The following is a 26,793-nucleotide window of genomic DNA, read 5'->3' on the forward strand; positions in this document are numbered from 1 at the left end:
CAGGGGCAGTTTGCTGATTTTGCTTTTGAGGGACCCTCTGATCCGTCTTTTCATCCAACAAGAAAAAACATGAGAGACAACAGGGATGAAAAAACTGCACCGGTGGTGTCTCAGAGAGCCCTCCGGGGCTGGAGGGGATGTTTCTTTAGCCCCTCATGCAGTAAAGAGCTTTTTAGGAGCAGGAAGAGCTCCACGAGGTTGTGCAGCTTCCTAGCTCGAGAAACTTTACGGATGCCTCTCTGAAAGTCCAGGGCACATTGGAGGTTACAAAATACAACCGCACAAACTGCTTTTGTTGTGCTGACCTGCCCTCTCTCCCCCTCCAAAGGAAGTTATGTCTCTAATAGGATTTAGATATTAAAGCCCCAAACCATGCAAAAAATAAGTAAAATAAGCAGTTTTTGCATCCAGGGTTGCTCAGAAATCTGGTGCAGTGGATTCCTGCCTGAGGCTTACAGCTGTGGGAAACATTTTCACAGAGGAGGTTTCGTGGTAGTTTTAATTTTGAGGATCAGCGACGACACATCTTGCCCAAATCTCCTTTGGGATATTTCCTCGGACCCCATCCTTTGGACACCTAATTTTGCCAAGGCGAGATTTGAATACCAGCCTCTCCTGTTCCGTGTGGGCGAGGGATAAATCAAACCCAGGTTCACTCACAAGCGTCTCCCAGAACCATGCGGTGAGCAGCTGCCTGCGTCCCATGATGAGATTTTAATTTTTCCAGCCTTGGGGACTGAATTTATTAAGCCCTGTGTGGCCCCTCCTACCGTGGGAGGGACGGCTCCAGCAGCCTCTCTAATACTGGGTGTCACACAGCAGTGCCACCATTCAGGTCCTGGAGTGTCACAAGGAAAGGACACAGCAACCCAAGTGTGACAGAAAGCAAAAATAATCCCTCCATGTGTGTCCCAGCAAGGTAAGTTACCTCCTCTCTCTCCTAACTCTTAAAGATGCTCCTGCCCGGTGAAATACATCCCTGCCTGCTCTTTCCTGCCTGCCCTAAAAGTTAGCACCGTTGGGGGGGGATTTCTTTGACTTTCCTTTTTTTTTCTTTGGACTTTTGAGTGCATCGGTTGAGATACGACAGCGGGCGATTGATCCAGCTCCTGCCTGGATTGCAGCGAGAAACAAAGCCCAAAGAGCCAGAGAATGGGGAGAACCAGTAACAAAAGGGGAGTGAAGGGGGTGATTTGCAAGCGGGGGGGGGTTCTGATGGCTGGTTGGGGAGGAGAAGGTGCTCAGCAGTCCAGCTTCGCTCTCGGGGTCTGTGCCGGATGAGTTGGCTGTGACCTGTTGAGGGGAGAAATGGGAGCTGGGATGAGATGTGAGCGGTCGGTGGCTGGTGGGGTTACTGGAGCTGGGATGGCGGTGGGAGGGAAACAGCGGCCAAGCATTTACAATGCTTGGGATAAAGGGCTGTTTCCATAGTAAAAGGGAGAAAGGAGCCTCTCTCTTTCTTCCCCTGAGCTTGCCTAGCGTGTGAATGGGGAGGTTGACTCGGGAACAAATAACCCGTGAAAGGGTAACATCTGGAAACAGCTGTAAATAATCAGGACCTGGTTGGAAAGGCGGGAAGCAACCCTCTAGTCCAACATTTGCCCCACCGCTGCATGTCGCCCTGGTAGTTTTGATGGGCGACTGTTTGGAGAGTAGCTTGGTTCGCAGCTGAAAGCAGGATTTGGCCCTGGCTTTAGTCTGCTGTTGTTGTCAGAATACTACATTATTTGTAGCCATAACCATAATTAGCAGTGAAATGGGGGAATTTTCACTTCCAGGAAAGAGTGAATTTTAATTCAGGGTCGGGCGCTCAGCTGATATGGACCTGGGGACTGGCACCAGACCAACTTTGGGTTGGATAGTGCAAACTTTGATTAGCTGGAGGTCCAGCCCGTGGTGTACATCACCTTCTCTTCACTTCTACACTTTGTTTGGGAATCCTGATCTCACAGTGTAGTGTCTCTCAGGACTTATCCTCCAGCACATGATACCAAGTGGAAGGGCAAGACAGAACAGGAATAATTTCCTACAGCTGCTCAGCTGCATTTTACATTCCTACAGCTTTTAAGCTGCATTTAACAACAACAACAAAAAAGCGTAATGTACCATGGGACCAGCTGGATTTTAATTAAAAAAATGTTCTGAATGTGAAGGGAGCCAAAGCTGTTGCTTCCTTTCCAACTTTGCTATTGAAATGTTTAAAAGGTGTGCAAGATTTCCACGGCAATTTGAAAACTTTGCAGAGAAATACAAAGTTGGGTTTCACACCCGGTCCTGTGACTTTCTTATGCCATGACATTGGACCGAGGACATGACCGAATGGTGTCTTTTGAGCTTTACATGTCATTTCTGGTGATGAAAATGTAGTTCTTTAAATTTGGTGGTGGTAGCTTGTTGTGAGACTACCTGCAGCTTACAAAGTCCCTCTGTGCAAGTTGTTACCATACAGTCGTGCTTAGTGCGATAAAGTATCAGCCAAACTATAAGAGAAGGCATTTTTTTTTAAGTTTGTGGCCCTTTGACAATGTGCTCTTCATTACCTTCCCATGTGAGAGCCCAGAAGCCCTCTTTCAAGCAAACATTTCTTGTTGTGTGCAAATGGCTTCAGGAATTATCACCCATCAGCTGAGACACATCTGCTCCTGCCTCCTCTCAGCGTGGAGCAAATCCTGCACAGTGGCAAAGTCCCAGCTCGGTGGCTTTGTGTGTGGGACAGGCTGGAGGGAGCTCTGCGATGGTTGGTCCCTGCAGACTGCAACGCTGTGCATGCATGCAGCAATAGCCTGGCTTCGGTCCAAACCTAACTCCACACCTTGGGATATTTTGAAAGAGGAGGTCTGTACCTCATCTTGAAGTGACCACCTATGGCTTGTAGGACTGCCCCAGACATCTCTGTGGTGTGCGATAAATGAGGGTCTTGGACTACTTTTTAGAAGAGCAGATAGGATAAGAAGTTGGGAAAATCCTTTGAGCTCCAGATCTTACTGGAAGGAAAGAAGGGGAGCCGGTGTGGGTAGAGCAGCTTGGACACACAACCTTTGATGCACCCTGGACCATGCCTTCATGGCAGGATGAGCCCTGAGGGCAGCACAGGCTTGGCTTCACATTGCAACCTCTGCTCCAGCTCTGGACACCTTGTATGAGAGACCTGAGCAAGCTGCCTGCATGTTGTCAGCATCTTGTCCTCATCCTGTTCTTCATGTGCTGGACGCTGCTCTCCCAGCAGCATTCAAGGAGGAGCCGTGGCTGGCTGCTTTTTGGTGGCTGAGGGGTTGGCATTTTATAAGATCCCAGTAAACAGAGGGTCACCTTGGCTCATATTCCCTGTGACTCTCCCCACCAGCAGGACATTGGCATCTGCTGCGTTTCTTGTCCTCTCCAGGAAAAAGGAGGGAAGAAGAAAGAGTGATACTTTAGAGGGTTGAACAGATTGAACATGCCCACATTCTGGTCTCATACTGGTCCTATTCTCCTGTCATTGTTTGCCATGCAAGTCTTTGTGGTGTCCCCAGGGAAGGTGCTGTGTTAAGCATGATGAGGACCTGCTTTCAGGGTCAGGATGGACTCTCCATGCTCCTGGCCCCGGTTCTTTCTGGTGGCTGGGCAGTTGTAGTCTATGTGAGTGCACATGATGCTGTAGCAAGAGAGAGATGAGGAACCCTGTCCTGGGACTCATCCTCTGCAGGTCTGGTGCCAAGGGAAGGCTCTTGGGGCCACCACAGTATGCCAGCTCTTTTCTTCAGTCAACACTTGCCAGGAAGTTAACCATGATGGTAGTGCACTATAACAGCAGCAGGCAGGGAGATAGGGCAGGTATGGTGGGGGGAATGTGTACATATGTGAATGAGGTTGTGGCTGCTGCTCATGGGGGCAGTTTTGATGTCAACTCCACTGTTGGGTGCAAGAAGAAGGAAGAACATATCTGCAAGTAGGCCACACCATGGGAGCAGCTCGAAGCATCACTGTATGCCTGCACGCTCAAGCTGGAGTCTCATGGCTTGTGTAGAAATGCTTTGCAGTCAGTCCCTTCCTTACTCTCCCATTTCATTTCCTCTGCTCTCCAATGCAACTGTGAGCAATTACTTGTTTCTCCAGCCTCCATCTGCTCTAATTAGGCTGGAAGCCCCTGAAAGGTTTTCAATCCCTGAGACATTTGTACAGCACTGAGCCCCTGTGACAATAACGGGTCCAGTCCTCTCTGCTCCTGCGGACCCGACTGCCACCACTGATTCAGTCCAGTCCTTTCGGCAGCTGCTCTTAATCACTGAACTTATTTTGGAAGGTCTCCAGAGCTGGAGAAATAAAAGACACTTTAGAAAAGGGGGGAGGGGAGAAACTGGCAAGAGCAAATGCTTTTTAAAAGACAACTTATTTCTTAAGATGTACTTGCTACTGATTAACCTTTGCTCCGTGATTGCTTTAATTGATTCATGCCTTAAAGCGGTCAGAAAGGTTCTGTGGGGTCACGGTGGCTCTCTCCTGAGTGCTCTCTTTCCCTGCAAAGCTTTGAAGAATTTTTGGTTGCGCAAAACCCAATTCTTGCAAGAAATTCAGATGAATGACACCAACCCTTTTACCTTCTCCGTCTCCCAGATTATCCAGCCCCCATCTTAGTCCTTTATTGCTGCAACCTCTTCCTTCCCTCCCTGCTGCCCGTTGGCAACCTGCTACCCAGCTGAGCCTGTCCCATATTCCTCTGCAATTCATGGTGAATGCTGGTTTTGGGAATGATTTTTTGGCCCTTCTGTGAGAATGAGGAACTACAGGGTTGGGAACTACTGCCCTCAATAAGCCTGTTGATGTCTTCCATGTGGTCCTACCCATCTGTGATCCCCATGACTGCTTCATGTAACCCCGCATGGAGAATTTCTGTGGCTGCCCTTTGTACGGCAGCAGGGATAGACCCACAGCCAATGGGGCGAGAACCCCCTGGCACTGGGGTGTCCTGGGGCTCTCCATGCTGCTGGTTGGGTGACAACAGGTGGCCCCATCCACCTCTGTCCCTGCGGAGCTGGGGGTGAGATGCAAGTGGCAGAAACTGCTGTTTGGAAAGAGGTGTTCGGGGAGCTGGAAGGAAGTGAAACACGATTTATAGGTGAGAAGGGCTTTAACAAAGATCCAGAAAATGTTGCATCTGGAAGTGTCACCAGGGCTGGTGTCAGGAGACCCTGGATGGGATGTCAGAGGCTTGCCTGCTGGCTCCTGGCACCGAGCTGGTGCATGTTTGTCACTGCCAGCTGTAACCGCAGAGCCCTTGTGCCTTGACCCAGGCACAGGCATCCAGGGCTGGCTCCCAGCACCAGAGAAGCTAAACTGAGCAGGGAAAAACTGAGCAGGGGAAGGTCCATTGTGTGCTTGGCAGTGCCTGGCTCTCCTAGATCCTGGTAAACACTTTCCTCATCCCAGTAGCTGACGTCTGCCTGGTCTGAGCTTTTCTATGGGGACATCTTCCAGGTAGCCATGGGCTTTGGTGCCCATACCAAGGCAGCTTGTGAAGCCCAGGATGCAGAAGATCCTTGAAGGTGAGCTGGAAGGGTCACAAGGCTGAACTGGGCTCGCTGGGTTTGAGTGACAAACGTCTCTTCGTCTTGGGCTGAGTTTGTGCCCTGGCACTCTGGACATGTGTGGCACAGTTCATCTGGCCTATTTAGACATCTGCCCTTGGATGAGTTGAGTTGTGCCCATTTCTCTTCACTGGCTGTACCAGGAGCTCAGGGTGACCACTGAAACACAGAGGAGATGAGTCCAACCGCTCTTCCAGGAAGACCAAGGGAGGAATGTAAACACCCACCCCAAGCTCTGCAACTAAATAAATTGTTCCCTTCCTCCAGGCTGCTGGGATGTGAGTGCTGCTGGGTGCTGATCCAGCAGAGCTGACTGTGCTGGGTGTCCTGGGCCCTGAGGAGGTCCATCGAGGTTCTGCCCATGGGTTGTCTGCATGGGGTGATGCCCACACAATGAAGCCCACTGATCTTCCTGCCTTGCTAAGCAGACTCCATGGCTCACACCAGACGAATGAAAATCAAATGAGCTGTACAGTCCTCATCTGCTGCTCTTGTTGCACTGTTGGTGCAACCCTAAGTTGGGAAACTGAGGCTCTGGGTGATGGCACTGCTGCATCCGTAGGCTGGTGTTAGGTCAGGGGATCTGAGCATGGATCTTGTGCGTCAGACTATCCTTTTGCTCTAAAGTGGGTTCAAAAGTTTTCTGAGACCGCTTATGCCGAAATGTGGTAGTGTTTAATTAGCTAGAAAGGATTTTTCCTTTGGGAACAGCAAAACTACATTCTTATGGTGCAAAAATGGGCCAGCCCTGATGCATTTGGATGCTGTAGATAACTAAACAGAGGAACCTCTGGCCGGTGGCAGAGAAAGCATCCTTTCCTTCCTTTTCCTCCCCTCCTTGCAGGGGTGTTTTGCTCCAAGGTCTGAACTTTAACACCCGCAGCTTGGGGGAGGGCCAGCGCTGGGGGCTTCAGTGCAGTGGCCGTCCAGGGCCCCCGTCCTTTGTCTGGGCTGAATAGGGCTCTGCAGAGCTGCCGGGCAGAGGTATGCGATCTGCAAACCTCTTTTCTTCCCTCCTCTTGGCTGACGGACAAAGTCTTCCCTCGGAGACGATGCTCGTGGCGGTGTGCTGCCCTCGCTTGGGCTGTGGGGCCGGAGAGGGTGCCCCACGCTGCGTCCCAATCTCCTTGTCTCCCCTTAACAGCAGGGCACAAAGAGCCGCTTAGGCATTCACAGGAGCAGAGAGGGACCCAAGCCAGGGCATGCTGAACTGCACAAAGTAGGATTTATCTTCAAAGAAATATTTCCCCCCTTTCTGAGCTCCTTTTTTTTTTTTTTCCCCCGAGGGATTTATTCCTCCTCCTCCTCCCCTTCAGGCAGGGTTTGAGCTGTGGAAGCACTTTTTGCCTCCCCATGGTGGCTTTTCAATGGTGGAAGAGCGACTTCTTAGAAAGCCGCAGGCCACCCAGGGGCAAAGCCCGGGGCTGTGCCCCATGTGCTGCACGGGGATGAGCTGAGCACGGCTGCACGCATCGCTGCTGGTGATGTTGCACAGCCACAAGCGTGGTGAGGACAAAACTCTTCCCTTCTCCTGTTGACCATGCTGCAGTGTGGGGAGCAGTGTTTCACCCCATTTTGGTCATGCTGAGTCTTCACTTTCAGGCTTGACCTGGAGGTATGAGCTCACCGATGCTCCCGATTCCCTCTTCAGGTGAGAAAAATGACATCTAGACATGGACTTCTTGCTGCTGCCAGCTGGGACTGACATCTGGCTGGGTGGTGGAAGGTCTCCATGTGGTCACAGCTGGAAGGTTGCTCTTCCTGACCTCTTTTGAGGCTAATTTCTGAGGTACCAGTGTTTTTCAGGCCCTTCCATGGCCAAAGTGGGCCCTATCCACATTTTAGTACAGAGGAACACTTGGAAAACAGACATGAAAGTACAAAATTCTGCTGTGTTTAGGTCAGCATTTGATACTGGATTTTGGGGCTTCTTTGCTATCCTCAGCCAGAGTCTTCTCTCCCTCATTACCATCAATAAAGCCATCAGCAATTGCTGCCACCTGGGGCTAGCAGAGCACCTTGGGTTGGACACAGGTCACCCTTTCCTCCCCTTGGGACTGGAGCATCCCTTCTTCCCCAGAGTAGCAAGGGCTGCCACCCCTCCTGCCTACTCATCACCTGGACCCACCATGATGGAGCGGCTGCAGCTTTAGTCCTTGGGACCATGGAGACCCAGCGCTGGCATAGCCTGATGGCCACCAAGTATGCTGGGCTGGTGGCTGCAGGTGGCCACCTTTGCTCGAGTGGTGCAGTGGAATTTTCCGGAAGGACAGTTGGGGCTGTTGGGACTTTCTAGAAGGAAGAGGGGGAGGTGCAACATTCTACAAGGAGGGTTGGGCTGAGCAAGACCTTCCAGAAGAAAAGCAGAGTGTGCTGGGAGGACCTCTCTAGAAGGTAAGTGAGGTGGACCTCTCTAGAAGGAAGCTCTCAGTCAAAAATAATTTAAACCTAGACCCCACTGAACAGCTGTGCTGGGGATAACCTCCCGTTCCCCCTCAAAGGAAAGCTCCCCTAGCTGAAATCATCCCCATCTGTGCCAGACCTACATCTTTGCTCCTGGCAACAGAGGGATGCCAGTGGCGTGTAAACCTCTGCAGAACTGAAACCACCCAGCCCTTTTGGGAGGTTTCTGAGTAGCAGTAACGGACAGGAGTATGCTTGAGTCCAGTCAAAGCTGTGGCATTTGTGAAAAGTCTTTCTCCACCCCTTCTTTTTCTTCCCTTTTTTTCCCAAGCTACTATTCATCAGCTTTATTCAAAACACTCATTTTGCTCCTAGCAGGCGAGAGGGAAAATCTATTGTAGTGCCGTGAGACCCTTTTACAAACACGATGATTTCCCCTTGCCTGTTTCCACACTGAAAGCATTTCTGTAAAATCCATTGTAAATGCTCTGAGGCTTGGCCGATAATTTCCTGGGCACACATTTGTTAACGTAGCCCTCAAAGTGCTTTGAAGATGAAGAAAAACAGTTGTAATTTCTAATGATGATGATCGTGATTAAACGAGGTTTCTGCAAGTGGTTGTGGATAAAGAGTCTTCCCTGGGGACCGGACATTGGGGACAAACATGCTCCAAGCACGAGAGGCTATTGAGAGAGGTACCTTGAGGGAATAGAAAGACACCGAACAATTTGGCGGGGGTGGTGGTGGGGTGCTGGGTGAGAGGAAAAAGTGATCTGTGCAAAAATGTGGTTCAACTTTGGACCTTATTTCCTATGATGGTCATTCTGGAATAAAGCCAGGGATTAAGGTGCCTTTTCTACCCTAAACTTCCATGGCCAGCGTCTGATTTTGTTTTAAGGTTAATAGATCCTACCTTGGAGTAAGGCTTGCCTCACCATGCAGGAGTATGCGTAGAAGTTTGGGGCTGGCAGCAGCATTACCAAACCGATATCACTCATCCCCAGCAATGGGGGTTCCTCAAGGGCTCGTCAAACTGACCCCAAAAAATCGATTGGTTGCCTCAGAAGATCTTGCCTTAAAGCATTTGCATGCGACCACAGATGAGGGACTGACCGTTGAGCAGACCACACCACCCATTTCCAGCACAGCTCCTGTTGGGTGTCTGACCTTTAGACCATAGCGCAGAGAGTCCTCTGTGATGGGGTAAATCCCTGTGCAATCCTAATAGTTGCAGGATTTCGGCTGTATTTGTAGGTTAATTTGTTTGAAACGGGCTTGATTATTTGTGTCTGTTCGAAGTGTGGTGGCATATTACAAAATACAGGACATTAACCTTGGTGGAAACCTCCCCATAGCTTTGAAAACCACAGCTATTGCATGTTGGAGGTGTACTACAACAAATGAAATGGAGAAATATTGTCCCTGCAGTTGCAGGAGCAGTTATTCCTTGTTAATCCCTTCTACTTCCACATTTTTTCGTTGTTTCTTGTGTTAAGCCCTATTGTTTCTTTCTGCTGGTGGCTGTGATCTTCCACCTCAAAGCCAACAGCTAAGCAATTCATGAGATGTACTTTGCACGTGTTTGTCCCAGGCTGCACATACTCCCTGGGATCCCACACAGAAGTAAGGTATAATTAGGGCTTATAAAGAAACTGTTGAAAGTCTTAGTGATAGATTATAATTATCATCTGCCAGGGAAAGGAAAGCATATAGAGTTTATTCCCTATCATAGAGAGATTATGACTAGCTTTATTTTGTTTGATCTTTTTTTATTTCCTGTGTTAAACCTCATTGATTCCCTGAAAAGAAACTGAAGGCAGATGATGGTGAAATAAAAGGGATCCTAGGCTGTGATCCAGATCCTTGGGCAGACTCCATAGGGTAGAAAGGCAGGTTTAAGGGATGCTCTTTGCTGAGCTTTTCTGACTGGTGGCAGGGTCTGTGTGCAGCTCGTTGTGATGGTGACCACCCAGTAGCTTGCCAGGGGGTTGATTTTAGTCCTTTGCATCTGTTGGTGCGATGCTGTGGAAGATTCCCAGGTGGAAAGGCAGGAAACGATGCCCCAGAGGGTGGTGGGATGGCACCAGAAATCTCCATGCAAGGGAGCTGCAGGTGCTGGGGAGGCTCAGCTCAGGCTCAAGACACCTCTTCTGCCCAGCATGAGGTTCACTTTCTCTCCAAATCCCTTGGACATGGTGGCATGGGCAAAGTGGGCATCATGCCTATCTCCTGCCTGCATCAGGCTTCATACGCCATCAAAATGCTCAGGGCAAGCTCACCATGCTGAGGTGCTGAGAAATAACCATCACCATGTCCCTCATCTGGCTGCTGGTACCTATGTATTTTTCTTTCCAAATCTCTACCTGCAGCTGACTGGGAAGTGTGTCTGTAATATCTGGAAAGAGCCCTGCACCCACTACCCACATGTTGTAGGATATTGTGTTGGAGAAAGCTGGGTAGATGCAGGAGAAAGGAAAGGTAGAAAGCATGGACTTAAAAGATACAAAGAAAAAGCTATAGGGCAATGCCAGATTTGGCTGCTGTACCTGTTTACCCATTGAAAGCTGAATGCCCCAGCTTTACAACACCAAAAAAGACAAGGGCACTCTCTCTTGCTTGTGCACTGGCCTCTCAAGCAAGTTCTGCTTGCAGTAGTGTTTTGTGTTCAGTCAGGGCAGCTGAATATGTTTCCTGCTTTTTCTCCCCTGCTCCTTCCTCCATCATCCCCCCGGAGCTATTTCTCATGCTTTTCCTCATTCTCTGTCAAGCAGTGGGAAACGAGCAGCCCCGTTCAACTGCCTGCAATTACGGAGGCTCTTATCTGCAAGCAAACAAAGTCTCTGTTTGCAAGGGAAAGACCTGAGATCTCATGGGTTTATGGAGCTGAAAAACATATGTTACCGCTTTCACGGCTCACTTGCTAAGGAGTCCTAAACTTTGCTCTCCTACTGATGCATGTTTTCCTGCTTGCTCTTTGCTCCCGTGGCTTTCCCAGTGAATGGATTCAGGTTTGCTGTTTCCCTCCTCTATCCATTTACCTTTGCCTGGCAGAGATGGGCAGGGATTGCAGACAACCTCTAAATTTTAGGAGCACTCTGCTTCGAATCTAGATGCAAAGCAAGACGTAAGGCCTCTTGCTGCTTCCTGGCAATGACTGAACTGCTCCAAACCCTAATGCAGACCTCCTTTTGGCCTCACAACTGTATGTTGTGGGGTTGTTTGCCCCTTAGATGGTTGCTGGGTCCAGATGCTGGGATATTTGTTAGGGTCAGATGCTTGTGAATTCAAATGCTTCAAGGTTCGATGTGGTCTGAGTCATGGCAGATTCAGCCAGACCTTGGGAGAGATGTTTTAATGGCTTCTGAATGCCCCACCGCAGCTGTAACAGGCTGTTAATTTGTGATTAAGGAGGAAACTGTGGGATGGAGGGTCATGGAGAACCTGAAGAGTGGCTGAGGTGTAAGGAGGGAGTTTGCATTAAATTAAACACAATATATGAGCATATGGAGGTGCACCTGAACCTGGGAGAAGGTGTGGAGGTAAAACGGAAAGAGTGATGCTTGTCTGGAAGGACACAGATAAAGAGAAGAAAGGGGTGCCTGAAGATCTGAGTACATTTTGAGCTGAGAAGGACCTTTGTGGCTGCCCTTGTGTTTGCCTTTGCCTTCCTCATCCTCACATGGGACTTGTCACCCCTAAGAGGGGTTTCTCCTGGACTTCTCCTGGAGTTGCCACTGGAGTATTTGCTGATACCAGCAACAGCACAGTGTAAATGCATCACAGATACTTGCATCCCACAGACTTGCAGAAGGAGATTAGCTCTTCTTGGGGGTCACTGCCTTCAGAGTGAAGGAGCCCAAATATTTGGTGAGTGGTCTCTGGTATTTTTTATCCCTGTCAACTCTTTCCTTTGCATCTACACACAAGCATTGCCTTTTGTCTGGTGTCTCAAGTATCTCCTGTGCTTTGTTCCTCAGCAAAGACCCAGCAGTCCCCTACAGCTGTGGGGCAGAGTGGCTCCAAGAGTCCCATTTGTTTTTTCCTATGTGAGTCCCATATGCTTAGAGGGAGCAGGAGCAGCCCTGGGTCAGGGCCTGACCTGGGGCTTGGCAGAGTGGTTTCTGCTTTGGATGAGAGCTTGCTGATCCCACTAGATGTGATATAACAGGTATATTGACTTCCCTGGTCTCTAGCCTCTCTCAGTCTCTGCTTCTGCTTCTGGATGGGTCTGGGCAGGTGGCTGCAAGGTCTTTTGTGCATAACCATTTCTCTTTTGAGCAGAGGAGGATTTCAGCCATAGTAGCTCTCATCTCCTAGTAAGAACAGATGCTGGCAAAGGATGGGAGAGAGTGGTGGGGTCCTTCTTATAAACAGCTCCAAAAATGGTTTTACTGGGTGCAGAATTTGCAAACACAGATGCCTAAAATTAAGCCTCGTAAGCGCTGCTTCCCCAGATTTGGCAAGGGCTGGGTGCCACCATGCCCTGAGGACCTTGTTTGAGGTGCCCGCGTTCAGCTCTTTGAATCTCTTGATACTGAAAGGTGTTACTGCTATAGTGGTCCTGCTAAACATCTTGGACAACAGGGTCTATGGGGATTGAGGGGATGTGAGACAGAAAGGTTTTTCTTCTTTGGCCAGCCTGATGTTTTTGGAAGGGCTAGGGATTGATGGAGGTGGTTGTGGAAAGGAGGCTGTGTTCCCCTCTTCCTCCCTCCCCAGCCTCCCCTGCGATGAAGGGTCCCTTCCCCAACAACCCCTGAGCTTGGAGAGATTGCTTATGTGGGAAGACTAAGGCAGGAGTTCATTAACTTCTTAATTATAGAGATGTTCTTAAGTGCTCTGGTGCATAAAGCTGAAAACACCTGTCCCTTGTGACTGGGAGTGAGTTCAGGGTGAATTATTTAAGCATTCAGATGACCAAGGCCAGATGATGTGTTTGATACATGAGAGAAACTGGATGCTGCCAGCGTTGGGTAGCCTGTGCTATGGGTGCCCAGGTCTGCCCTGGAAGGGCTGTGGGTTGTTCACCACGTCCTGTTATGGCTACCATGTGCCAAAACCATGGGAAATGCAAGGAGAATCCATACGAGGATGCTCTGAGGTGGAGAAAACATGAACTACGAGGAAAGACTAGAAAAGCAGGGGTTGTTCAGTCTAGAGGGGGCTTGTGGGAAGACATCCAAACAGTTGTGAAATATGTAACAGAGGAAAAGTTTAAACTGTTCTTTATATCCACCATGAACAGGGCATGAAGTAGTGGGTTTAAACTGTGCCACAGGAGACTAGACTTTGGGGAAAAAACCCCAAAAAAACCCCAAAAAACTTTTAATGTTAAAGCTAGTTTGGACTGGATTAGCCTGTCTTGGGAGCTGGTGGGGTCTCCAGCACTGAGGGGTAGACTAACACCTATATTTAACACCTGACATGCTGCTGTAGCCAGCCAGATGGAGCGAACAGGGTTTCGAGGTCTCTGTTATCTCTCTTTTCCTGTCAAATCCTATGTGCTCATAGGTAAATATTGATGTGTGAGCCTCATGCCCACACCAGGAATGTGAGTAACAAGCCTCATGGCCTCTGCCAGCAAAACTGCTGATTTCGATCCAGTGTCCTGGATTCCCTCTGCTGCAGGAGAAGGGCTGGGGAAGAACAGATGCTGGGGTTCACTGACAGGGAAACACATGGTTTAGGGATCCTCATAGGAGGTAAGAAATACTGCAACCCCATGGCACATGACACCCTTCTGGTAAGAGCTCTGAAGGTTCAAATATATTCAAAAGATGTGGCTGGAGTAACTTGGTAATTGCTGGGTTTATGCCAGGTGTACTTGAGGATGGCTGATGAAAGACAGCAGGATCAGCTGCCGTCTGCACCACTTGCCGGTGGCATAATGCCCACACCCCCCGTCTGTGCTCTGGGTAATTCAAGAGCAGGATCACCATCTTGCCACATGAGATTGGCATCAATTTTTTACCATGGGGTGACCTACTGGTGCCCAGATCTGATGCTGCTGAGCTTCTAGGAATGCCTTGACCCCACCACATCCAAGAGCGTGTGATTCCCTGTGACTGTGCTGGATGGGCAGACACGTCTGTCTCAGGAAAGCATTCAGGGCATGGCATGCTTGGGCATCGTTCAGTTAGTAGTAGTTCAAACTGAAACCCCTTTTCTTTCATTTCCATCCTCTCTCCTTGCACGCCAGCTGCCAATAGACCGGGACATTTGGAAAGGGTACCAGGGATGCGTCTTTTCAATTTTAACTTGTATCTTGTGTCTCTGTTTTATTCGTGCCTTCTGCAAACTGATCAGTTTTTTGGAAGTGTCAATTTGCAAGGATTTATCCACTGATTTCAGCAAAGACACACTGGGCTCTGAGTTATTTGCAAACAATTTACATGTACATTTCTTCCATGTGTACAGTGCAGCAAATTGTTCACTTTTGTTCTTAAAAGACTGTTATTGCATCAGATAAATCAGGGAAATTGGAGTTGTAGGCTGGGACTCTGCAGGAGACATGCCTGGATTTGGACATGGCACTTTTTAATGCAACAGAAAAACATCTCTGGCTATCTCTGTACTCTAAAGAAGTGCTGGATAATGGTGCTTGTTTGTATGCCAACGCAAGACTTCTTTTTCTAAATCTTTCCTTACGTCTTGATAGTGCCCTGCTGGGTGAACCGCTCTTTGCTGGCACAAACGCCTGTGCTATTTGCTTCACTGTTAACTACATCAGTTGCAATTTACCACCCAGGTCTTTGTTTAAAATTTTGATTATGAACAGATCTCCCGTGTGTGCATCTTCACAGCTACTCTTTCTACCCTTGAAAAACTGTGCCAAGTAAAGCTATTTCAGTCAGGAAATAATTTTTTCTTAAGGGATCAGTCTCTGCAGTGCTGCAGTTTTGCCAGTGCAAGAGACCTGTGTACCTGGAGAGTTTTAGTCCCTTTCCTACAAGGGCTAGTTAAATTGGCAGCAGGTTGCAGAGAAGTCACAGTGATGTTGAATTAATTCCCATGGCTAAGCCTAGGCTCAGGTTCATCTGACATAATTTGAGAATCTGCAGAGAGTGCTTAAGTTGGTGATTTCATTTCCCAGAGCTCCCTGTAGTCAAAAGGAGGCAGAGGTTCCCTCAGAGGTGATTCAAAGCACCTAAGTTACAACCAGGAGCATCACTGACTGCTGAGGGGACTTGCGATGACCATGCTTTTCTGTTAGACATCTCACTTAGGTATATAAAATTAGGTGAGGTGTTCTCAGCAGCCTTCCCTGTTGGTTGCAGCATCCTCTTGAGAAAACTTCCTCTCTTTTTTCTGATATGAAAAGCTTACCCAAAAAGAAAGGAGAGTTACAATCTCCCCATAAAACTTGTGGTCTCGTTTCAGGAGGAAGATGAGATAAAGCCACTCAGATGGAGGCCAGTTCCACCAGCCTCAAGAGGATCAAGTTTGGGAAGCTGAAGGTGGTACGTCGGCACTTGCTACAGAGGTACGAGCATCAGCCCTTCATCTCCTGCCTGGCTGGTTTCTACAGCTGCCGATGGAAACGGTACCAGCGCAGAAGGACCGAGCCTGGGAAATGCTGCTGCAAGACGGTAAATTAGCTCAGAATCAGCACAGACGTTGATTTCTGCGTAGGGACAGGTCGGTCCAAGTTGACAAGTGGTTGATGTCGTGGGCCAAAGCCATCCCTGCCCAACATCATTTGGAACCCACTGAGATCTGTTGGGTTTTGGTTGGATTTTGGTTCTAAGCGATTGATGTGTTGCTGTGTTTCCATGGCAGGCTCAGTTTGTCTGTGCCACCATGAAGCTAACAAATGTGTGGTGGCAGGAAAGGACCTTGCACCAAACCATCCAGGGTTTCTCAAAACCATAGGATCAAATTAAAGGAGGAAAATTTGGGCTGGGTGTGCAGTAAAAATTGTAAAGAGGGCTGCTGCATAGTGCAATTCCCCTCTCGCATGAGGTGGTTAAAATCCTGTTCATTTGCGAAGTCGAGATCTGTTTTCCCTGAAAAATACTGCAGAGTACTCTTTTGAGGCCATCCCCTGGTCACAGAGGACGGGAGGGGGGAGTCATCTCCATCTCTGCTTCTTGGATGTCCAGCACCAAGCCACATGTTTTATGGACAGACTAAAAGTATCTGCCATTTGCTCTCATTGCTTTGGGATAGATAAGTCTCTGACCACTTGCCCTTCCTCTCCCTCTCCAGCGGGAATGTGTGTTTTTCCCATTGCTTGTTGGAGCTTTCTGCTTTTCTCTGGTCTTTCTGTACATGTGGGGTGAAGCTAAAAATGACTACAATAACTTTGACTGGTAAGTACCATCTTTTTCTTCTCTCCCGCTCCTCGGGCAGGTCCCCAGGGTGGCTGGGAAGAGATGAGCACCCTCCCCAGGAGCTGGGCTGCAGCAGGGCACTTTAGCCATGAGCCAAAGATTTGGCTTCTTAAACTCTTGGTTACAGCATCCAAATTGAATGTCCAGTGACTTCAGAGGTGCTGAGGCTCTGCCCTCTGCTTGGCTACAGTTTAGAGGTGTAAGTGCGAATTTGGGAGAAAGGGGAGAATCATCATCACAAAAATTGTGAGTGAAGGGGACTAAATAGCTCTTTCCTTACCTTGTCTGAGTCTCCCCTTCCCCTCCTCCCCGTTCCCTCTGAAAAAATGTAGTGGCTGACATCAGAGGCATTGCACCAGCTATCTCACTGCAAAGAGAATTGCATGTTACCAGGCTTGAAAGTAAGAAATAACCAGCTGGGATTTATGCAAATCCTTTCCTTCTGCAGTATGTAGGTAACAGTTATGCAAATCTGGCCCCTAAAATTAAATTAAAACAGCTCAGATATTATGGGGAGGAAAGGTGTAATTATATTATTCATCCTTATCGAGCCTTTGGGTACAAAGTAAAGCTTCCCTCTGTCTCTCCTTGGGCAATTCCTCTGCAGCTCCTCCAGCTTTCTGGTGTTTTCTCCTTCAAAACCTGACTCAAATCCCCTTTTTGCTGCGGAGCCCTACACAACCGCAGGCAGACAAGGTGGGCTGTTGGCCTGAGTCACGTCATCTTACTGTTTCCCCAGGCTGCCTTGTCTGCAGCAAGGTGCTGTATCTTACAGTCAGACTGGGAGCTCTCTGGAGCAAGGCCATCGAGATGGTCCTGTATTTATCCCCCCAGCACATTTGGGTATTAGTCTGGTGGCTAATGCAATCATGGATTTGGGGAAGGAGGCTCTTAACCACTTTTGCATGTTACAGGGCAGGTTATTCCTCCCTCCCTCTTTGTTTTATTGCTTTGAAAAGTGCAAAATTTCAAGGAATTGTTGTTCCTCTCCGGTCCATATGCTAACCACAGACGCTATCATCATATTTTATTGCTTTTTAGGTATAACTATGGGAACCTGGGCTTCTGGTTTCTCTGGTCTCTTGTTCTCCTGATTGTGGCTGCAATCTTGTTCATGTACATCGCGCTGTTATTGGTAAGTAATGCTCCTTGTAAGCTGACCGTGACTTATAGCTCTAAAAAGTAGACATAAGGATGGCTTTAATGTGTCAGACCAAAGCTCAGCCTAGCCCTGCGGATGATCCCTAGACAGTGGATACCTGGGGAAGATTGGGAACACGAGTGTTTATGGTACTTTCTCCCCATATCCACCTGTGGATGACCAATTTCAGCTTGGGGGTCTCTGAGCCAGATGTAGTTTCTGTGATTTCTCTCAATGATTTCCCTTCGATGAATGTGTCCAGTGTGTCCTTGAACCCAAGTGAAGATATGCCAGCAGTGGCTGGATCTAGATTTAGGGGAAGCTAAAGATTGTTCTGACAGCAGGGAAGTATGGGGCTCTGAGTCATGTAGCGGTGGTGATATGTCGTCAAAGCTGAGTTATTCCTCTAATCCTGAAGAAAAATGCTCATTAGAAGAAGGGGAACATTGTCACTGAAGCTGCCTTGACTCTCCGCTTTGCTGGAGGGTTTCTCTACAGGTAGAGACTGCTGACGTGGTCACAAAATGCTCCTGAAGTTTATGCCCAAAGAGGCAATGTTCCTGAAATCTTCACTTTTCCAAATCCTGTGAAATTTTCTCTAGACTTCTGATCTGCTCTCTGCTTTGGTTACTGAAAATGTACCAAAAGCAAGCATTTCCTAAAATTTCTACCTAGTCATCCTTTGTCCCTGTCCATTCTCTCATAGGCATCCCCTAAATAAAAGTCAGATCTACATCTGTGTTTCCACCCTCTGCATCCAGAGCTATAGGCTACGAAATCACTTTAACTCCAGGGACTGGAGTCCACGTTCAGTCTCGTGCCTGCTCCAACTTTCATTTTGAAATGCCAGGTGCTGAGGATGAAGTTATGGCTTTGACTCACCTCTGCGACCAAGACAACCAGCTTTTATTATCAATTCCTTCTGTTCTTACCCATTCCCTGATGTGTCATCATGTAGTCAATCTGTAAATTGCTCATGGCAGGGAATCTCTTTTTGCTTTGTTCATGCAGAAACAATAGGTTTCTGGGGTCCTTTGTCCCTGCTGAAGTACAAATAAATAGTAATTTTATTGTAGTGCTAGCAATAAAATACCAAAGTGATAAATAGGACAGCTGCTTGGCCATGCCCACAGCAATCAATAGCATCATAAATACTGTGGACTAACTGACCTCTGAGTAGGACAAATAACAATATTTAATTACAAGGATTTTGTGACACCCTGGTGGCTCTAGGGCTCAATGTCTCTTATTCAGCAAAGCTTACCTGGCTTTCCCAGTGGCCATGGGACAGTGTGGGTGGTTTGGCAGTTACAGTGCTACTTTGGGCAAGTCAGAGCTTTGCTGGAGATGCCCCTGTGACATGGATACCTCTGAGATCGTACCTCAGCAGGCTGTGGATCTGGAGTCAACCTCAGGATCAGACTAACCCATCATAGCACATGCTAGAAATGGACTTTACATGATTTCCTGGGCTTGAGGAGCCTGAAGACCCCTGGGGCTGGTGTGTCAGCTCAGTCAAGCCCTGTCTGGATCCAAACATCAGCCAGTGCCCAGGCAGTGGACTTGCTTAGAGGAGTTTCGTGTCTTTGGCAGCACGGATGTGATGGCTGGAATCTATCAGGGCAGGTGGTGGGCAAGGTGAAGCCAGAAAGGTAGATGGAAAATATGAGGCAAAATTGGTGTCCTGTATGGTTCAGTTCAGTCTTGGTCCCACTCTTTGTTGTGTAGACATATCCTCCTTCTCTCGGCATCTCAGTTCTATCTAATGAGGCTAACAGCACTTGCCTTCCTCAGAAGGATGAAACACATAAACCTGAAAGAATACAAGGAGTTTGGATACTATCAGACAAGTCCTACAAGAGAAACACTTCAGAGATGCCTTTGCTCTGGGAACAGCCCCTGCCGTGAGGGTCTATTTGCTCCTTGCTTTCATGAAGCTGTTAAGCCACCCACCCAAAGCTATTGGGTATTTCTAAGGGCACTTGCCCTGCTTGATTGCATCACCACATCATCGTGTCTCCTTTGGCAAGATTGCTGCATGCATCTATGTTGAGCAGTGCACTTTGGGAGGCATGAGGCCCTGCGCCATCAGAGCTGTTACCTAAACAGGATTAGGTCTTGAAGGAAAGGGGAGTGAGGAAAGTAATCAACACCACCATTCATGCTCCCACTATCTCAAAGCATGTGGGTCATACGATGGTCACACGCCTGCATTCAGGGTCGTCTGATGACAACTGTGGCTTGTCCGTGCTCATCCCAGCAGGGCTCCTTTCAGAGAAGGACTCTACCAGGAATCACCCCTCCATCGCAGTTCGCAGAGCTTCCCCGTCACAGTGTCTGGCCTTTCACTGTAGCCTTTGATGAACCACCCAGCAAAACATTAACAGCCTTACAGGCTAATAGGTGCAACTCAGCCCTTCCAGATCTAAATAAATCTACCATTGTTGGTACTGTACGATAGCTGGATCGCTCTAGTACGTTTTGGACAACTGATGGCCAAATAGATTGCCCCCGTGATGAATTACATCCCATGTTCTGGTTGAACAGTGTTGGATGGAGGCTATCGCTGCATGTGTTGCAGGAAGGACTGGAGACCTTCACCCAGGCAATGTTTCCTTGTGATGTTTTGCATCAGCAGCCCATCACATCAGAAAACTGAGCACACTGATGCCCTTGTTGGAGTAGAGAGATTTTATAGCAACCAGTAGCTGGTCTGGTTTTGTTTATGAGCACCATACCGTCTTCCTTAATGATGGCACCCAACTGAAGCCTGCAAGCCTGCTTCCATGACCTTATTGTGAACCACTGAAGCAAACACACTTCTGCCCACTGGCTACCAGCAGCTGAACAAAACGCTGTGCAACAAAGCACTTGCTGTCTGTGCAAAGACGCTCTCCATCTGCATGCATCATTGTAATTTTTTCAGACAATCAGTTTCAATTAATTCAATTGTTATTACTCCACAAGACAATTTTCTCATCCCCGTTAGAGCTCAAAGGTTAAGCTGAGGAGTCTAATTGCAGAACAGTTCATGCTCAGTGGAGAAGAAAAAATTTTTCTTGTTCAGTCTTTAAACACCAACATATATTTTCCTCTCTGCAGTTCAACCATGTTTGTTCCAAGAGTTTTGAGGAGGTGACTCGTGATTGTTCAATATAAAGCGGTTCAGGTGTGTTGTGGCCTCTGCATTTGTAGGCTAAGAAAGAACTCAAAATAGTATATTGGCACTGAAGTTCAAAAAGTGATCTCAAACCTCCATCCCTAAGAGACTAGGGTACCAGAGGAGTTCTGAGTTGCTGCATTTTTGCCAGAAACTGAATGTAGGGACCTGAATTCTGCTGTTGTGAACATCTAAGTGAGCAGATGTTTTAGGTGAGCTGAGTGTCTAAGTGCCTGCCTCCACGTCCTTGTGGTGGTAGGTTCAGAGCCTGCCTAAACCTCACCAGTGGTATTGAAATCAGCACAAGGTCATTCCCATGCTGAAGCAGAGTGGGACTAAGGGTCTATTGTCCATCCTTTTGCAGCATAACCTTATGGTGAGTGCTTTTTTTGAGTCCACTCAAAAAGAGGGAGACAGAGGTGCAATCCCCCTTGCAGTGATTCCATCTCTCTTGCCACTGGAAAACATCCCTTAATTACCACTTTGCAGGTAGATGGTGGAGGGGAGACACTTCCACACCTCATACTAAAGAAGAGAAGAAGCAAGTGTTGGAGTCTGTAAGATTCAGGGAGATGATACGGCTGGCAAGAGGGATCTTGGCTCTAGCCTCAGCAGTAATGGTCAGACACATATCGGTCACCTAAACCCACATGTCTGTGTACTTGTATTAGACAATCCCAGGATATGTATGGACACAGTTTGGAAGAGCCAGACCTGCTGGTGCTGGTTGTCCCTTTGCCTGATGAAGTCCTGCTCTAGGTGCAAGTGTGTGGGACATTGCTAAAGGCAGCTGCATATTGGAAGAGCATATTGGACAGGTCTTGAAGCAGCTTTTGAGGAGCAGGATGAAGCTAGGTTATTGTGGCTTGAGATGTTAAGCTTCAGGGGTACACGGAAAGCAAAGAAAACTCAAGATGACTGTGCCAGAGGATAAACCTTGTCCACATCACATCAGCTCACTGGTCCATCAAGATGTGTTCTCCTGCAGTGACCAGCAGTGCAACTGCAAGAATTCCTTCTTCACCCTCTGAGAATGAAACCTGGTGATTATTCTTCTTGTAAGCTGGTAATGAGATGTTGTTTCCATCCATAAGAATGAGCTCACCCTCCGATGGCATTCCCAGATGTGGTGCATCATTCATACAAAAGTTGTACTGCAGTAGCAGGGGAGAGTCCTGTTGAGCATGGCCTGTGAAATATGTGTTTGGCTGTACCTTAGGCAAGGACCAGGACTTTGTAACATTGCTTGCAGAAAAGGGGCAATTTTGAAAGTGTCTTTTTTTCTTCCTTTTTCTGAAATGGCTTATTTAAATAGGGCTGGCTTAAGATCTTCAGCAGTAATTCAATTCTCTCTGAACTGCTCCCATGGTTACTCATCATGTACTGGGTATAGGATTCGATTAAAGGAGGCTAACATGTCAAGAAGCACTTAAAAACTGATCTGTATTCTCTGCTGAGCTTATATCTCTCTTAAAATCAGCATGATCCTGGAAAGAGAGTGGGTTTGTAGCTGGATGGGAAACAGCTTACATTCCTTTGTAGTTGTGTTTTGGGAGAGCAAAGCCCCTTCCCCTGTATCTGTATGTCCTGCTTTCACACAATCCCACTGTGTTACGATCTGGAGGGACGTGGGTCATAAATGATCCTTCTCAGTGGAACACTGAGAACACTCAGTGAACACTGTCTGCTAACAGATACTTTTCTTTAAACCCTGATATCTGGTGATGCTGGTCCCCAAACTGTCCCTTGCAGTGGTTGGGAAGCTTGCCTCAGGTTCTCAGATTCCTGAGCATAGACCTGTGTGTTTTCACGGCAGCAAGGTACATCTCCTGGTGAAATTCATCACCAGGTTCATCAGTTGCTTAGGTCTGGGACAACTTGAAGAACCTCTCCATCAGAGCTGTGGACTGGCTTTCCTCATCCTTTGCTTCTTGGTGTTCAAGGCTTCTTGGGTTGTCCCCTGCCCTGGCAGGGGTTTGCTCCATGCCTCACAGGAACCCTCCCCAAGGGCTCCAACTTGCCATCTGAGGGAAGGAATGTGCCAGCCACCAAAAACCAGTCTTTCAATCTCCAAGGCAGTTTTCCCTGTTCTGAAACGGTGTAGTGGTGGTCTTTGGCAGTGTTAGGTTTATGGTTGGACTCGATGATCTTAAAGGTCTTTTCCAACCTATACGATTCTGTGATTCTGTGAAATGTGCCTGTCTCTTGCATTTCCTGTGATTACTGTGAAAGCAGTGTCTCCTTTGCTGTCTGCTCTGTATTTTTGTGGTGCTTTGGAGGCATTTTTTAGTCCCTGACCTCTCTCTCCCATGGTTGATGTACCTCTAATCACAAGTGCACAGAAAATAGGCAAGGTTAGTGCTGTATTGATTCATACCAGAGCAGCTGATCCTGGCCATCATTTCTCTTTCAGAATTTGTACTCACAAAGAAAAGTCATTAAAAATGTGTACCCCAAAGTGCCCAATTATTTGTTACTCATGAAAGAATTTTGATCCTGCAGGGCAGCCTTGATATGTACTCGGCCATTTCAGAATCATTTTTACTGTAGCAATAAACACTTCTCTCCATACACCCGTCTTGCTAACAGCCTTGACATTTTGCAGGAAAACCTAGTGTAAAGTGACTTCCCAATGCAAAAATAATTCCAGAAGTGCCTCACTGAACACACTTCACCATCTCCTACCAGGATGCAAACAGTCTCTTCTTGATTTCCCAGGTCCTAGCGATGTGTTTGCTTGCGGAAGGTCAGCAGCTGTACCTACACTGGAGTCACAAGGTGAGGAGAGTCAGGGCTTTCTGGTAACTCTATGCTTTAAACCAATTGAGTCTGTGGTGTTTCACTGCATGAAAAACATCTTAGATTATGGGAGAGAGGGAAAAGGTTAATCTTAGGAGACTTTAGATACCCATAAGAATGATATCTCCACCTGAGCTGATCACTTAAACTCCCTTTCAGTGGAGGGAAATGAATTCTCTGAGGATACAATTCATCCAGCTGGTCATAGACATCTAAATTAAGATGAGATGAATCATGCCTAAAGTACCTTTTTCCCTCACTGACTTCCAAAAGGAGCTTGTGGTGACTCATTCAGGTGAAGATGTCTATATTTGACACGTCTACATGTGGTAACATGAAGACAAAAGCAAAGTTTCCATGAGAAGCACAGTGTAATTTTCTGTAGCAGGCTCCAGCAGCAGTGAAAAAAGTGGCTGCTATCTCTGCAGAAGAGAAATCTGCCTTATGCCTTTTGGTCTTTGGGTGGTTTGGGAAATGCCACCTGGAGTTTTGAAGGTGCAGAAACAAATCCTCAGAGGCCTGTTGCTGCAAAAGGATACATTAGAATCATCCTCCTTAAGAAATTCTTGAGGTTATGTAAAGCATTTAAAAAATGAGTTTCTAGTCATGCAGGTTAGGGGAGAATATAATGTGATTGCAAATCTTGCAGTGGAAGGGAATAGCTGAATGTGCAGATACTTGATCCTGTGTTTCGTCATTTAAGTAACAGAAACACAGTCATCTTTGCTATTGAAAATTGGCTTCCAGAAGAACCAGAAAGATGTAGAACGATTTGTAAACAAAACTGAGACTGCACCCTTGGGTGGAAGAGACTAGGGACAGATTAAGCTGTTGATCTGTAGGATCCCCCTGAAGAAAGGTTAGGGCCTTGGTCCAATTTCTACTTGCACTTAGTTCTCAGCAGGTAGATGATGTACCAAGAAGAGCCTGCCATCACAACTGTGCTGGGACCAAACTGTGCAAGAAGCCAAAGAATAGACTGAGCTACCTCCTTGCTTTTTTTGGTTAAAAAGTGAACTCTCATCTCTTAATTATGGGAGTGTTTGCTGTTGCTGAAGCCTGTTGCAAAGCAGCTCATAGCATAAGGAAGCTGTGTTGCTGTCTCTTTTGGGTGGAATTAATCATTTCTGAATGTAGCCATCTGCAGGTTAGGGATTTAATGTAAGCTGATCATCTAGGCTCCATGTACATCAACAGAAAGAGAGAGGCATCTCCCATCATAAAGCAAGTGGGAATGGATCACCTCTGGAAATTCCTCTTGTTCTCCCATGATTATAGAGGCAGCCTTGAGGGCTGACTTAGTTGGGTACCCAACTCTTAAGATCAGCCTTGCCATACAGAAAAGCCAATCGACAGCACTGTTGGTCTGGTTCTAGTCCCATTGCATCTCTCTGTCTCTGAACTGGCATAGTCAAGCTCATGCATCCCAAACTTATCAAGTCCAAGCTGCTTAAATAAGCCTGTGAGTCAAATGGATGGCACACCCTGTGCAGAAATGCTGAAGCTGATTTATGTCCTCTTTGCCTCCCTAGATTGGGACTTTTCTTGTCCTGGGCTTCTCTATCACAGCCCTCTTCATATTATCCATACTCTGGGGAGATCAATGGAAAACTGTCCGCTTGTCATTCCAGGTAAGAGGGGCTGGGAGGTCTGTTTGAAAGAACAACTTGTTTATAGAAGTATTTTGTGGTAATTGGTAGAAAATATTCCATACGGTGAGTGTTTTTCACATGGGTTTTCCTGGCAGAGTACGTGGTTTTGAGTAAACTTTTATTATCACTTAACATTTCCTGTTGGGAGAAAGGAAGCCAAGAGCTGAGGTTGAGTTTCAAGCTATCTGATGTAACATGTCTCAGTTTGGGAAGTCACATCCTTTTACATCCTTTTTTTTTTTTTTTTTTTTGGCAAAATTGTAGGTGGACTGTTAATTTCCAGGTACCCAGGGCAGGTAAATCAGACCCCTTTGGCTGGCAGCATTGCTGGAGCAAGAACTTTCTCCGTAATCAGCTCCTGCCAGTTCAGCAGCTTTAGCATTAGCACAATTTCAGTCTTCTGTGACTCAGAAGAGCTTCATCTCCTGAGGGCAGGACAGCACTGAGTTTTTGGGGAGCAGGTGGGGAACGCTGGTGTCAAGTGGGACAGCCTGTGGGATACTGTGTTCAGTTTTGGGCCCCTCACTACAAGAAAGACATTGCGGTGCTGGCGCATATCCAAAGAAGAGCAACGAAGCTGGTGAAGGGTCTAGAGCACAAGTCTGATGAGGAGTGGCTGAGGGAACTGGGGTTGTTTAGCCTGGAGAAAAGGAGGCTGAGGGGAGACCTTATTGCTCTCTACAACTACCTGAAAGGAGGGTGTAGAGAGGTGGGTTTTATTTCTTCTCCTAAGTAACAAGTGATAGGACAAGAGGAAACGGCTCAAGTTGCACCAGGGGAGGTTTAGACTGGATATCATGAAAAATTTCTTCATTAAAAGGGTTATCAAGCATTGGAAGAGGCTGCCCAGGGAAGTGGTTGAGTCACCATCCCTGGAGGTATTTAAAAGACGTGTAGATGTGGTGCTTAGGGACATGGTTTAGTGGAGGACTTGGCAGTGTTAGGTTAATGGTTGGACTCGATGATCTTAAAGGTCTTTTCCAACCTAAATGTTTCTATGATTCTATGCAGGAGTTCAGAGTGCATGATCTGCTGGCCTCTTTAGCTCTCAGCAGATCTGAAGATGGAGGCTAGAGCTGCCCAGTGCTGTTTAGTGTCTGAGCATCCAGGTCCCCACATGTATTGGGCAGGAAGAAGTATGTAAGCCTTTGACTACATAGCTGCCTTGCAGATGTTCTTTGGGCATATTACCTCTCCCCCAGGTACCTTACTGCTTGTGAACATTGGGAGAACAATGCATATGAATGGGAAGAGGAATCAATTGGTAGCTCCAGAGTTATGGAAGTCTCTTTGAGATGTGGTGTTTGTAGGGTGTGGTTAATTGCACATCCCTGCTCTACAGAGCTTGGTAGCTATTGGGCTATGCACTGGCAAAGGTAATGAGAAACCATCAGCTTCTCCTCTCCCTTACAGACTCCAGGGGAGGTGGATAAGGAGAAGAAGACACAAGAGTCTTTGGGTTCCCCACAGGTGCTGTTTATTGTAGGTGTTCATGCCCTTTGAGATGCTTCACATGGCCTCCTGCTGCTGTTCCCAAAGGATATGAATCTCTTGTAGATCCTGTGTCATGTCCATTAGCCCTGCAAAGCTATCTCAAATATCCTGGACATCTCAGATGGCACCTCTGTTTACGCAACTGAATCCTGCTTCTAATCAAAAGATGTTGGTATCAAGTGTCCAGGGCAGACAGTGTCACAAGCAATAACATCCCTCAGTGACTGCTGCTTTCTTCAACCCTTCC

General features: G+C 47.5%; 1 protein-coding gene across 1 annotated transcript in view; it reads left to right on the forward strand.

Moving 5' to 3' along the window:
* Nucleotides 1-845: 845 nt before the first annotated feature.
* GDPD4 (glycerophosphodiester phosphodiesterase domain containing 4) overlaps nucleotides 846-26,793 on the forward strand; it is a 39,982-nt gene continuing 14,034 nt past the window's right edge. Inside the window, exons 1-6 of the mRNA XM_075492034.1 lie at nucleotides 846-919; nucleotides 15,348-15,556; nucleotides 16,176-16,279; nucleotides 17,342-17,435; nucleotides 23,320-23,379; nucleotides 24,933-25,031. Coding sequence (XP_075348149.1) covers nucleotides 15,374-15,556; nucleotides 16,176-16,279; nucleotides 17,342-17,435; nucleotides 23,320-23,379; nucleotides 24,933-25,031 — 540 coding nt within the window. The 5' untranslated portion in view covers nucleotides 846-919; nucleotides 15,348-15,373. The remainder of the gene's footprint in view (nucleotides 920-15,347; nucleotides 15,557-16,175; nucleotides 16,280-17,341; nucleotides 17,436-23,319; nucleotides 23,380-24,932; nucleotides 25,032-26,793) is intronic.

The sequence above is a fragment of the Mycteria americana genome, chromosome 1 (genome assembly GCF_035582795.1).
Source record: "Mycteria americana isolate JAX WOST 10 ecotype Jacksonville Zoo and Gardens chromosome 1, USCA_MyAme_1.0, whole genome shotgun sequence".
Lineage (NCBI taxonomy): Eukaryota > Metazoa > Chordata > Aves > Ciconiiformes > Ciconiidae > Mycteria > Mycteria americana.